The sequence below is a fragment of the Polypterus senegalus genome, chromosome 2 (assembly GCF_016835505.1).
Source record: "Polypterus senegalus isolate Bchr_013 chromosome 2, ASM1683550v1, whole genome shotgun sequence".
Taxonomy (NCBI): Eukaryota; Metazoa; Chordata; class Cladistia; order Polypteriformes; family Polypteridae; genus Polypterus; species Polypterus senegalus.
Genome location: NC_053155.1, coordinates 152,521,002 through 152,535,392, shown reverse-complemented (window position 1 = coordinate 152,535,392; position 14,391 = coordinate 152,521,002). Strand labels below are relative to the sequence as shown.

At 41.3% G+C, this 14,391-nt stretch overlaps 1 protein-coding gene across 14 annotated transcripts in view; it reads right to left on the bottom strand.

The window, feature by feature from the left end:
* LOC120523489 (target of Nesh-SH3) overlaps positions 1 to 14,391 on the bottom strand; it is a 281,674-nt gene that overhangs the window by 169,671 nt on the left and 97,612 nt on the right. For all 14 annotated transcript variants that reach the window (XM_039744835.1, XM_039744841.1, XM_039744837.1 and 11 more), the window contains exon 3: positions 13,825 to 13,893. In XM_039744835.1, the coding sequence (XP_039600769.1) occupies positions 13,825 to 13,893 (69 nt within the window). The remainder of the gene's footprint in view (positions 1 to 13,824; positions 13,894 to 14,391) is intronic.

Sequence of the window (14,391 nt, the reverse complement as noted above, 5' to 3'; positions counted from 1 at the left end):
CCACCACTTTTTCTTTTTGTGGATGTCGCTGAGAAATCACTGCCCCAACATCCACTCCACTGGTGTTCTTATCTAATGGGAAGGTTAAGTGTGTGTCAGGCAGATGCTAATATCGGAGCTTGGCAAAGGGAAAGTTGTGGCTGCTGGAAGACTTCTTCTTTTTGCAATGGCCAGTCCAGAGGAGCTGCTATTGTTGCAAAGGTTTGAACAAATCTTCTGTAAGAAAAGAAATTACAGAAACCTGCCTTTGAGTATGTGGGGTTGATCACCACCACCTTGTCCTCTGCAGTGCAAATGTCTCATCCACTGATCCAGTAACCAAGAAATGTTACTTCTTATTTTAAGATGCACTTTTCAGAATACATTTTCAGATTGGCCGTCCTTAGTCTCCCCAGCATGGCTCATAGGAAGCTTATCACAAGATCAAACGTATGCTAGACATTGTAAGTGGCATGGTCCAGCAAGCACTGTCTACTTGAGTCACTCAAAGGTAGCGGGGATGTTGCACCATCCGAATGGAAAGACCAGGAAATGCCACCACCAAATGAGAATGAATCTTGGGCCAGTTCCATCTGCCAATCACCACTCCTAAGGTTGAGCGAGGAAAACCAGCTAACCCTGCAATGAGGTTTAATGACTCATCAATACATGGCAAGTGTATAAGTCCTTCTGAGCAACTGCATTAGCTTGTCTGTAGTCCACACAAAACTACAAGCTACCATTTATTTTTAACACAAGAACAACAGAAGAACTCATTGGTGACTTGGAGGGTTTAAAGACTCCTATATACTGCATATATTTGAGCATTGCCTCAGCTGCTGTTCAACAGGCAAGGGGAATTTAGCAAAGGCGCTGCCAAATGGGAAAGGTCTAGTCAGTCAATCTCATGTCTGACCAGGTCGTGTCAAACTGATCATGGAATTCGTGTAGCAATTTCCTTCTGTGATATCATTAAACCTCTGCAATTAACTGCTGACTCAAGTATACTGTTACATGACAGGAGGAATGACTAGGGTTGTTGTGCATGCAGATTTACCTAGGCTGTGGGGTGAAGCAGTCAGCAGCCATGTCTGGTATAACTGATGTGTCCACTAGGAGATGTATGAGAGCCACACACCTTTAACTAATATCTTATGACAAGGTTCCTTTAACAATCAATTCTCATTAACTCTTTCATTCATCCCAGAAGAGAAGGATCCATCCCTCAGTAATGGATAAACTTTACTACCTGGAAAGGTAACAACTCATTCACTAAATTTCAGCCATGCCCCAGTGATTTTTTTTTTTAAAAGTTCAGTCTTGCCCCTGTGTTTTTTAAACAAATCAAACGCTTCTTTCCAACATGGAGGTGAATTTGTTACTCCTTTTATTGCTTCAGCTTCACTAGCACCTATGACAATGCATGCTTGAGTGACAGACAGTTTTGTTCTTGTTAGTAGTAGATTGGGTTATACAATTATAGCTATTGTGTCTACTAATACCTTCACCATTCAGCCAGTGATCCAGATAGGCAAGTGGCAATTGTCTCTGTCACCTATGTGATTCACAGCCACCAGCAGGTGCTTTGCTGTGTATTTTCACAGTACCTGGACTGCAGTGTGACCTGGGACTCTCCCTTTAAACCCAGGTCCCCTGTAGTTTCCTGATGGCTTTGGTCTGTTGCAGTGTCAGCCTATTTGCAGCACAGAGAACATTAATATAATGTGACATATTTCATTGAGACTTTGAAGGGTGTCTACATAGTGACTTCATAACATAACATATGCAGAATTGATCCGTCCTGGATATGACGTTAACCTGTATCCAGCCCTGCAAGTAGGTCCTTCAACTTTCAGGTTAAACCCGGGGTTTGGTAGCAGGATTGGCCCTCCAGCCACTGTACATAACCCGCACACTGTTCCATTCTATTCCATTCAAACTAGTGTGGTGCTGAGGTGTCACCCGTTCCATGGCTGCACTCGGGTACTAATTTGGTACTAAGGTCATTTGTTGTGTGGTGGGTGTGGCAGCTCTCTGTATCAGTGCATGCACCTAACCAAACCTAAGAAGCAATACTGTATTAGTAATGAACAGTTAACATCACTATTTGCATGATATTGAACAAAATAACATTGCTCTTTAAAAAAAAAATTCACCATAATTTAAGAAACATACGTATTGTCACAGCAAAGTCCACAAATATTATGGGGGCACCTTGTTTAACTATAATGCAATGGCACTTTATTAAACATCTATATCATCTTGTGAATTATATTATTATAAAATAATCAACTATTGATTCATTACTCAGTAACCTATTGGGAAACTACACTGTTAGCCAGATTTATTCCCAATTAGACATTTAAACTAATCTTAAATTAGTCAAAATTAAACATACAATGGGAAGACTCTTGTCTTTCTATAATTCTACAAGTTACACATATCTTCAGTTGCTAATATGTTGCAGTCGTGTTAATCAGTCTCGAAAATGTTTCCTCACAATTCCTCCATTGACAAAAAGGAAGTGTTTTAAAATGAGGATCTAGAAATGATGCTTGTTGAAAACAGAGTTGTATGAATGAAATTTAAAAGACAAAGAACTAGAAATCGTGACTGACAGAGCTGCTAATATGAGCTTTGCAGTACAGCTTATGGAGTTGCTTCTCATCAGCTGCTTTGTATACACACTTTGGTATTGCAGGCTACTCTGAAAAATCCAACAATTACCTGTTTGCTCAGCTGGGTGAGGCAAGTTGCCAGCTTTTTCCAATGTACAAATAGCCAAGTGCTTAAAGAGAAACATTGAACTTGCAAGCACACAAACTCGTGATTGAAGCGGTCACGCAATGGAACAACAGATTAGAAATGCTAGAAAGGATTTTGGAACAACAGCTAGCCATTTCAGCAGCACTGCATATAGACAGAGAGGTTGCTCACGGTATGACTGGCATGCAACTCTCTAGTCTGCAACACATCCACCACAGGTGCCCAGTTGTTTTTAATGTAGCAACATGTGATTGTCGCATAAAAATCTGCTGCTCCGTATGTCCAGCTGTCACAACTTAGGACTACTGTCTCCGCTGACCTGAGAGAAGTGACAATGCTTTGCATAAGATCTTCATAAAGCCTAGGTACAATAACTTCACTCATTTGTTTTCTGGTTGGTATAGCATAAAGCAGTTCCCAAACTTGTATCCTTTGTTGAAAGCCCACGTTTTCAACAACGGTATAAGGTCTCATATCTTTACAGATAAAAAAACTGCTATAGATTCAGTTATTTTCTGGGCACATGGCGAATTAAACAGAAGCTTGAAGTTAATTGTTGTTTCTAGTGTAGATTGTCTAGGCTTTACTCATTTAGATGTTCACTTAGATAATGGGTGACATCAGGATAAATGATTTCTCAAATTTGTTGTGTCAGATAGATAGATAGATAGATAGATAGATAGATAGATAGATAGATAGATAGATAGATAGATAACTTAACTTGTGAGTTGCATAGTTTACATATGGTTTGTTTTTTTTCCAGTTGTTCTTAACCAACCTCTGTTTGAATCCATGGTAAGTCCACACATTGGATTTAAGTGTCACTGATTTCAATTGAGGAGGAAGCTCCATTTTTTCATGGAAAGTGTTAACAGGCACATTAGTGACATGTACTGGATTGGATGCCAAAAACGAAGATAAGCAAAAATCTACATATTTTTATTCTAGCTTACTGCCCGTTTCGGTCAGAGTCCGTCTTACTTGCTTTTGTGGTCAGACTTCCAGCAAATGACATGTTACCCAGGGTTTAAACCAGGGGCCTCATGAATAAACGATGTGTATGCACAAAAATGTTGCGTACACCCGTTTCCAAGCTTACATCGCGATGTATAAAAACTAAACTTGGCATAAAGCCACACACATTTTCACGTTAGCTCAATCCCTGGTGTACGCAAGTTCTCTGTTCGGTTTTGCAAACTGGCAGCACACAGCATCAAAGCAGTGCTATTGTTCCAGTGTGGTTTCCCTTTTTTAGATCCACATCCCTGACGCAGCTTTATCAAATACACTCAAATTAACCGCATCTATATATATAATTCACTAAGGCAAGACAACCATGGAAAGCACGCCGGAAGGGGCGTGGATTCACTAAGCCGCTGACAAGTGAGACACCTATGGCGCACGCAGGAAGGAGCCACGCCCACCAACTCCAAGACAAGGACTGACATACAGACACAATCAGCTGTTTAATTATTGGCTCCTTAAGAAAGTACACTAATCAACTCCTACTGTTAACCCTGGGAGACACTCTTCCTCTTCATGGGGGATCTCTGTCATCACAAGCCTTTATGCCACACCAATCACCTTCTTTCCTTCTACAAGGTTCAACCTGTCAAACTGTTCACCGCACTTCCTTTTAAGCTCCTTCCCCATTGCAGCATCTCGCAAGCCCCTATGAATTTCCCCTGCCTTTTCTCTCATAGGTCAAGTCACTAACCATTTTGAATGAGATATTTTATGAGTTAGTCTTAAGAAATTAGCAATAAACAGGAAAAGGGAAAACAAGGTGGTCAGAAAATGGAAGTAAAATTATAAACACAAAAAAAAATCCCAAAATGTCCTTCAAACCATAAAGAAGTGTGCTTAGGAGGAAAAATATACTTTGACAACTCAAGGGTTCTGTTTGCTTTCTGAACAATCAGGAGTGGTCTCCTTTAGACTTTCTCGTATACTCAGATATGGGGATGGATATTTGAGGAGTAAACCGCAAGACAATAATTATATTTTTATATTACTAGAGGGCTTTGCCCCCTGCTCGCCAATCCCCTAATTGTGCTACGCACTAGCAACTCCACGTTTCTGCAGCTTGCAAACAGCAAAACTTTGAATTCTCGCAGATAGGTCTCTTCATTGGGAAGAAACACTACTTTTCCCTGATGGCAACATGAGCTAGACGATCTACAAGTCTCTGACTTAAAGTTTAAAGCCAAACAATATCTACATACTTCTGTCATATCACCTATGTCCATCCATCCATCCATTTTCCAACCTGCTGAATCCGAACACAGGGTCACAGGGGTCTTCTGGAGCCTATCCCGGCCAACACAGGGCACAAGGCAGGAACTAATCCCGGGCAGGGTGCCAACCCACCGCAGATCACCTATGTCCATATATTCAATCTCATTTCGCTTTTACCTTTTCGTCAATATCGCATTGAACTTTGATTCCGTGTTTGGAATTACATTGTAAAAACGCTAAGTATACAGTGGTGTGAAAAACTATTTGCCCCCTTCCTGATTTCTTATTCTTTTGCATGTTTGTCACACAAAATGTTTCTGATCATCAAACACATTTAACCATTAGTCAAATATAACACAAGTAAACACAAAATGCAGTTTTAAATGATGGTTTTTATTATTTAGGGAGAAAAAATCCAAACCTACATGGCCCTGTGTGAAAAGTAATTGCCCCTTGTTAAAAAATAACCTAACTGTGGTGTATCACACCTGAGTTCAATTTCTGTAGCCACCCCCAGGCCTGATTACTGCCACACCTGTTTCAATCAAGAAATCACTTAAATAGGAGCTGCCTGACACAGAGAAGTCGACCAAAAGCACCTCAAAAGCTAGACATCATGCCAAGATCCAAAGAAATTCAGGAACAAATGAGAACAGAAGTAATTAAGATCTATCAGTCTGGTAAAGGTTACAAAGCCATTTCAAAAGCTTTGGGACTCCAGCGAACCACAGTGAGAGCCATTATCCACAAATGGCAAAAACATGGAACAGTAGTGAACCTTCCCAGGAATGGCGGCCGACCAAAATTACCCCAAGAGCGCAGAGACGACTCATCCGAGAGGTCTCAAAAGACCCCAGGACAACGTCTAAAGAACTGCAGGCCTCACTTGCCTCAATTAAGGTCAGTGTTCACGACTCCACCATAAGAAAGAGACTGGGCAAAAACGACCTGCATGGCAGATTTCCAAGGCGAAACCACTGTTAAGCAAAAGAACATTAGGGCTCGTCTCAATTTTGCTAAGAAACATGTCAATGATTGCCAAGACTTTTGGGAAAATACCTTGTGGACTGATGAGACAAAAGTTGAACTTTTTGGAAGGCAAATGTCCCGTTACATCTGGCGTAAAAGGAACACAGCATTTCAGAAAAGAACATCATACCAACAGTAAAATATGGTGGTGGTAGTGTGATGGTCTGGGGTTGTTTTGCTGCTTCAGGACCTGGAAGGCTTGCTGCGATAGATGGAACCATGAATTCTACTGTCTACCAAAAAATCCTGAAGGAGAATGTCCGGCCATCTGTTCGTCAACTCAAGCTGAAGCGATCTTGGGTGCTGCAACAGGACAATGACCCAAAACACACCAGCAAATCCACCTCTGAATGGCTGAAGAAAAACAAAATGAAGACTTTGGAGTGGCCTAGTCAAAGTCCTGACCTGAATCCAATTGAGATGCTATGGCTTGACCTTAAAAGGTGGTTCATGCTAGAAAACCCTCAAATAAAGCTGAATTACAACAATTCTGCAAAGATGAGTGGGCCAAAATTCCTCCAGAGTGCTGTAAAAGACTCATTGCAAGTTATCACAAATGCTTGATTGCAGTTATTGCTGCTAAGGGTGGCTAAACCAGTTATTAGGTTCAGGGGGCAATTACTTTTTCACACAGGGCCATGTAAGTTTGGATTTTTTTTCTCCCTAAATAATAAAAACCATCATTTAAAAACTGCATTTTGTATTTACTTGTGTTATATTTGACTAATGGTTAAATGTGTTTGATGATCAGAAACATTTTGTGTGACAAACATGCAAAAGAATAAGAAATCAGGAAGGGGGCAAATAGTTTTTCACACCACTGTAACTGCCCATGAGTGAATATCGTTTCTTTCTCTCTACACAAACTGTATCTGACAAAAGCATTCATACAAATGAGAAATGATTGAACTGTGTGCGTGGTTATAAATGTTTTAGATGTGGACAGAACTTTTCCAAATCTCTATGCATAAAGCCTTGTCTAGCGAGGCTTGAAATTTTCTCTCGCGGTACTTCACTTTCACCAAACAACCAATCTTTTAATTGTCGCAGATACGCCTCTTCATTGGGAAGAAACACTACTTTTCCCTGATGGCAACACAAATTAGACGATCTACAAGTCTCCAAACAATATATTTGATCTCTTTTCACTGTTCCGTTATTTCACCGAGTAATAATTTCCATTTGTTTGTGCTAATGCAATCTTTACTATCATTTCTTTTGAGACTTTCGAATTTTCATACTTCCATTATCCCTAACCGCTCTGCACGTGTATCTCGCCAATGTTTTTGAATTCTTTACAATATTCTACTTTGTCACCTACTTTGTTTTTTATATCCGGCCCTGGGCGTAGTTAAATTTCTTGGTACAAAGTCTCGTCTCACCGGACGTGAAAGTGTCTCTCTTCAAAAGATCATGTCTTGTCTCAGGATACAAAGTCTCATTTCCCAAGAGTTTTTTATTATAATAGAAAGATGTACATTAAAATTAGATTAACTGGTCCTGGGTATGACGTTAAACTGCAACCGGCCCTGCAAGCGGTCCTCCAACTTGCAGGGAAATCATGGGAGTTGTTGGCAGGATTAGCACTCCGGCCACCGTAAGAAAACTTTACAAAGCTCCGAGACTACAGAAAGACTCCTTTTTGTTCTCCACGGGAGTAGTTCTGTTGCAGCCGCCCATAGGAAGGCTGCTCGCATCATGAAGGGGATGGGGGAAAGCCCTCGGGAGCCCCATCCCCGGAAGAGTCGAAACCGTTGGAGAGCCAGTAGGGTCAGGTATGTTGGGGATCAAAACTGGTGTGGTGCTGAGGCGTCACCTGCTGCACAGCAGTACTCGGGTCCCAATTTGAGGCGGCCCATATGGGTGGGCACATGGAACATCTTGTCTCTCCGGCAAGATGATCATCTTCCTCTGCTGTCGGAGGAGCTGCGTAAACTCCACATTTCAGTGGCAGCACTCTCTGAGGTGCGCAGACCAGGGACTGGACAGATCTCTGTAGGTGGATATACCTTTTATTGGTCTGATCAGTCTGATGGCTGTCATACTCAGGGAGTAGCTGTTGCTGTAGCGGATTGGCTTCTTCCAATGGTGTCTGATGTCACTCCTTGCAACGAGCATATTATGGGACTCAGATTACGGCACTACCTGAGTGCCTTGTCTGTTGTCTCAGTGTATGCTCCGACTGTGGTGAGTGCTGTTTTGGCAAGGGAGACATTTTATTCGAAGCTTCGCTTGGTGGTTGATGGGTGCCCACGAGGTAACACTGCTTTGGACATGGGTGACTTCAATGCAGCCACTGGTACTGACAGGGCTGGCTATGAGGATTGTCTCGGTCCCCATGGGTCTGAGGACCATGGTGAAGTGGTTCCATATTCCTTGACTTTGCAAAAGGTCAGGGGCTGCGAATCGCTGGATCCTGGTTCCAGAGTCACAAACCGCATCGTTGGACTTGGTACTCCAATACTGGTTGGTACAGTGAAGGAGATCGATCACATTCTCGTAAGCTGACGCTGGAGGCTTTTGCAAAACTGCAGGGCCTATAGAAGTGCCCAGTTTATGAATTCTGACTATAGACTTGTTGTTGCTACTCTTAGGATCCAGCTTAGGTCCAGTAGGTTACAACCTACTAGGAAAATGAACCTGGACTTGGCCAGACTCCAAGACCAGGCTGTTTCTAATGAGTTTGCACGCTGTTTGTGTGAGGATCTTTCAGATTTGGGTACAACTGCCGATCCTAAAGTGATGTGGGAGACCTTCCATGACAAGACCCTGAAGGTTGCTGAGGGTTGTGTTCATGTTACTGGTGTTCCCAGAAGGAGGTGTTTCCTCTCGCAGGGCACCCTGGATATCATCGGGAGGAGTTGCAGCGTACGGCTCAATGGCAACTCTGGTCTGTACCAGGAACTGAGAGGGCTGTGAGGGCAGATAAAGAGGCGTTTGTTAGAGGAATCTGTAAGCAAGTGACACACCATCTGTGATCTAGCTACCCACGTCCTGCTTACAGAGGAATCAAAGCATTACGCACATCTGAATCTGTTCCTCGGAGAGCAGCAGTCAGGGCAGCTGAAGGAATGGTCCTTACAGATGACACTGCAGTTGTGACCCGCTGGGCTGGCTACTTTGAGCAGTTCTTCAAAGCTGATCCTCTGGCTAGGACGTTAGATATCTCTGGGTCCATGGTTCTTGAGGCTGATCCTCCAATTAGCTGTGAACCACCCAATCTCATTGAGATTGCACAGGTGGTGAACCAGCTGAGGAGGTGAAAGGCTGCAGCGATCTGTAGTATAGTATCCGGGGTAAACTTCTCCAGGCTTGTGGTAAAGCTGTCCTCCTGGCATTGCAAGCAATCTTTGCTTCCATTTGGGAGACTGACATCATCCCAACTGACTGGAAAACGGGACTTGTCATCCCTATCTGGAAAGGGAAGGGTGATCACCTGGATTGCAGCAACTACAGGGGGATAACACTGTCCCTCGGTGCCAGGTAAGGTCCTTGCTAGGGTCATCCTCAATAGGATCTATGATCACTTGCTCACCTACCAGCGACTGGAACAGTCTGGTTTTATGCCTAAGAAGTCTACCATCGACCGCATCCTGGCACTGAGGGTTCTCATAGAGCGCAAACGTGAATATCGGCAGAATTTCTTTGCAGCCTTTTTCGATTTTTGCAAAGCATTCGACTCCGTTGAACGAGCTGCCCTGTGGGACATCCTGAGGGTTCGCAGGATCCCCTTGAGGCTACTGGATATCATGGCTGGCCTGTACACTGGTACTGTGAGTGTTGTGCACAGTGGAGGCAGGACCTCTGCGTTTTTCCGAGTTGATTCTGGGGTTCATCAGGGGTGTGTTCTTGCTCCTACTCTGTTCAATGCTTGTATGGACTGGGTGTTGGGGAAAGTTGTGGGGTCCAGCGGCTGTGGTGCATCTGTTGGTGAAAAAAGATTCACGGATCTTGACTTTGCTGACGATGCTGTGATGTTCGCGGAGTCAATGGAGGCTCTGATCGGGGTGTTCGAGAGACTGAGTAAGGAGTCTGAGTCTCTGGGCTTGCAAGTGTTCTGGATAAAAACCAAGATCCAGGCCTTTAATGACCTCTTGGGCAAAGCCATCAGCAGTGTTTCTGTTTCTGGAGAGTGTGTTGACCTTCTTGAGAGGTTTACTTACGTTGGCAGTGACATTCATGTCTGTGGTGACTCTTCCTGTGAAGTCAGTAGACGGATTGGAAGAGTATGGGGGGTCATGAGGTCACTGGAAAGGGGTGTGTGGTGCTCCCGATATCTATGCAAAAGGACGAAGATCCAAGTCTTTAGAGCCCTGGTGCTTCCAGTCTTACTATATGGTTGTGAGACATGGACGCTATCCAGTGACCTGAGATGAAGACTGGACTCCTTTGGTACTGTGTCTCTCCGGAAAATCCTTGGGTACCGTTGGTTTGACTTTGTGTCCCGAATGAGGCACATTATCTGCATTGTAAGGGAGTGACAGTTACGGCACTACGGCCATGTGGCACTTTTCCCCGATGGTGATCCAGCTCATAAGATCCTCATTGGGGACCGAAGTGGCTGGACCAGGCCAAGGGGTCGCCCACATAACACCTGGCTGCGGCAGATGGAGGGCCATTTCCGGAGGGTAGGACTGGACCATGTACCTGCCTGGGGGGTTGCCAACCGGGATCCCGAGCTGTTTCGATGTGTAGTGGGTACAGCAACACACTGTACCAGTGCATGCTCCCCAACTTGAGTTGACTTGACATTAAGGAACCATCAACATCCAATCCAATCAAATTAATAATATAATGAAAAATTATTATAAAAGTAAAGTTGAGTAAATCGGACTGTGCAGCTGCATGAATAAAAAGTAAATTACCAATTCTGGTTAGCGAAAATCACCCAAAAATTGATAGAAATCTACATTTTGTACCTAATACTTGTATGCAAAATTTGATTTACCTAATTGAAAGCGTACTCAAGTTATTGTGTTTACATACACACACAGAACAAACACACATACATAATTCCAAAAATTGTATTTTCAAACGCAAGGTGGTATAAAATGTTTAGATTCATCAAAATCAAAATAGAATTTTTGGTGGATTTCAATACTTTCCCTATACTTTGTATGCAAGAAAGTCAGGGTGGTCTAAAACATCGAGATTCATCAAAATGTTTAGACGATTACAATACTTTCCCTGTACTGCATACACAAGAAAGTAAAAACACATTATTAATTTACTATTTATTTTGCATTTGCTGCATTGCTTAATTCATCATGGAAGACCTTGAAGGATCAAAAAAATTCAAGAGAAGTAATGTCATATCCTACTGTGGGTAGGCAATACAAGTCAGTTACTTTGATACCTTTCCAAGTTCAAATAAGTGAGCTAATATTTTATACCCAGCATACAGACAAGCAATCATTGCATCATTCCCACAAGCTTCCTGGCTGAATTCATTAACTGTTAGAATAATACGGCATACTAAAAAGTAGAGAATTATATTTGATTCAGGAGTAGGTATTATTGGTAGGCCTGGTAAAATGAATGTGTTCATTTTTGCGATTAATGTTGCCAGTTTACAGCGTTAAAAAATATTGCCACATCCAGGGAAGGCAGCTAGGCGATCACCTACCAACATAGATGCAAGGGAGTCAGATGAAAGGGGCAGGGTTATAGAAGATTGAATTAATGGCATACTGCCTAAGCGTAAAGTTATCTTTGAGTGGCACTAAAATCAAAATAAGTCTCTAGTACCTCTGTATTTAACTCGCCAGTCTGTCAGGTAGCTTACAGTGCTGACTGCCCTAACTTAATGACAAAATTCTACAAAGCAGAAGTGCAATGTTTATCCCTACTCATTATTCCAGTCTGTAGTATCTACACTGATTTATGCAAAAAATGCAACATAACCACCCAAGTAATGCACTGTGTCAGTTTTTAGGCGAGATAGCTGCTACAGAGAATTTTTTGTGTGCCAGAATAAAAGGTGTACAGTAGTGTTTTCAACCTTTTTTCTGTGCTGGCACACTTTTTATAACTCAAAAGATCCTAAGGCACACCACAATTCTACCAACTACGAAAATATTAAATCTTAAAGGGTCTTGACTACTGGAGATGCTGTCAAAAATCAGTTTGGAGAATGGTGCTCGCAGACACAGCCTTTAGTGCTCACTTATATGTCTACTCTTCCTCAGCTCTGCGAAAGTCATTGGCAAACACACAACCTGGCAGCTGGACCCCTGACATGTCTCCTGTCTGCAAAACAGTGATCACAGAGCTGTTTTTATTTTGACTTCTCCAGGTATTCCCATCAATCACAGACAGGTCTCGTCCACCAGAAGAGAGTGTTTCTCTCAGATGAGGACCCAGAGACACTACAGTATTATTGCCACAGGACACCAGTTGAAAAAATCTTGTGTAGAGTATAATTATCAAGTCGCTGATGATGATGAACAACTGAGGATGGTATTTGCACAGTTTTAACACAATTTTAATGTATGTTCATTTATGAGATGCTTATACAGTCTTTAGCAATACATTTAAAGTGCAAAGTTATTTAGATCATTTAGTTTTACTTTGACACCTCTGTGTTTTATATATTATACCAATCTGAAATTCACACAAGATTTTTTTGTTGTTATTTTGTAGGTGCTTATAATAAATTGGACTTATTTTTTTATTGCCTTCTCTTCAACTTACCTTTTAGGAAGCCATTGAATTTCAGGTTGTACTGTTCAAGTCTTATTCTGCTAAAAGTTCAGATTTAAAGTCATTGTTTAATTCTAAGTTATGCCATTAAAGTTTTTTTTATTTCTTAATGTTGATTCTACATTATTTTTGTGATTCAGTGTATATTTACTTCATGATTTAAGTACTTATTTTATGATTACATGTTTTAATGTTAGATGCGATTATATCATGATTAATTACATACAATGATTAGATTAATTATTTTTTTAAATGATTCCCAGCCCTTATTATTGGTAACCAGTAATGGCATTCTGCACGATAACATGCAGTGAATACACTTGACTTGAGCATTCGTAGTTTTTTCATAGTTTTCATCCTCTTTCTCTGCTTAGCATTCATTTGCTCAGAGGTTGATGCATTTGCTGCTTCCTGAGCAGTTCTTCTTTTCTCCACCCTAGCAGCCTGCTGCTTCTCTTCTTTCGTTGGCATCTTTCGCATTAAAACTGATTAAGTTAATTTTTGTTTTGCAATTACTTAGCACATTTTCTTTAATTTTTCACTTAAGCTGGCACTTAAGCCTTCAATCTGCCTCAAGAATGATTGTGGGAAGGTGGTAGGGAATGAAAATGGTGCCCGTACGCATGCGTGCTGCTGAGAGTTGATTCTACAATAAAGTAAAATAAAAATAAAAAGAGTAATAAAAATCATCACCCTGAAAGCGGATAGTAGACGTCACGTAGTATTTGTGTACCAAATTTCAAGTCAACAGGTGAAATGGTTTGCGAGCTACAGGTGATTTAAAATCCTGGACAGACAAAAGCAAAGCTGCAGTTGCGTATTATATAAGAAGATAATATCAAGTGCATATGTTAAAACTGATATAGCTTGATTGTACTTCTGAGAACTGTTAGCATATAAGGGCAATGGTTTCATACAGAAATACCTTTAACTTAGCCTTCATTAGAGTACATGTTTGCTGTTTTGATTTCTTAAGTCTAAAATTCTGCTAAGGTACAGCAATTTGTGCAGTTCTTTTGTTTAAAAAAAGATCAAAAGCATTTTCCATACATCAAAATACTGTGACTAACAACCGTCTATTTCAGCACTGCATGCAAGCTAATACTTTACCTGTGCAGTGTTTGTTCATATCATTGGGTAGAATGGGTTGCACTGCAATCAAGTACTTTGGTTCTGCAACTGAAAAGAAAAGAAAAACAGTCATTAGCAAAAAGCAAAAAAAAAAAAAAATACTAAAAAGAATTATTAAATAAACATTGATATTTTTTTGGTTTGTTTTGCTTTGACTCTCAAGCCCCTGAGATCTGATTATATTGGCTGAGGAAATGTCATGGATGAATGTTTTTAGGGTAACCTGCTGTAATTCTGATCAGTTCTGTGTACAAAATAGATTTTTGCATATTATAAAAGTTTCCATTGCATGCTAATCTATTTTTATTTATGCAGGAGAAAAACATAAATAGGCCAGTAAATAATAGCCCACAGTGCTGCTAGGACAATAACTTCATCATTAATGCCAACTAAATTAAGGAGCTACTCATACCAGAAATTCATCTACATCAAGGGGATGATGTTGAAACACGTAAGCAAGTTTAAATTTCTTGGAGTGACTACCATGATGAAATGAAAATAGAACAACATACAGTATTTTGGCTCTTGTCAAAAAGGTTCATCAGC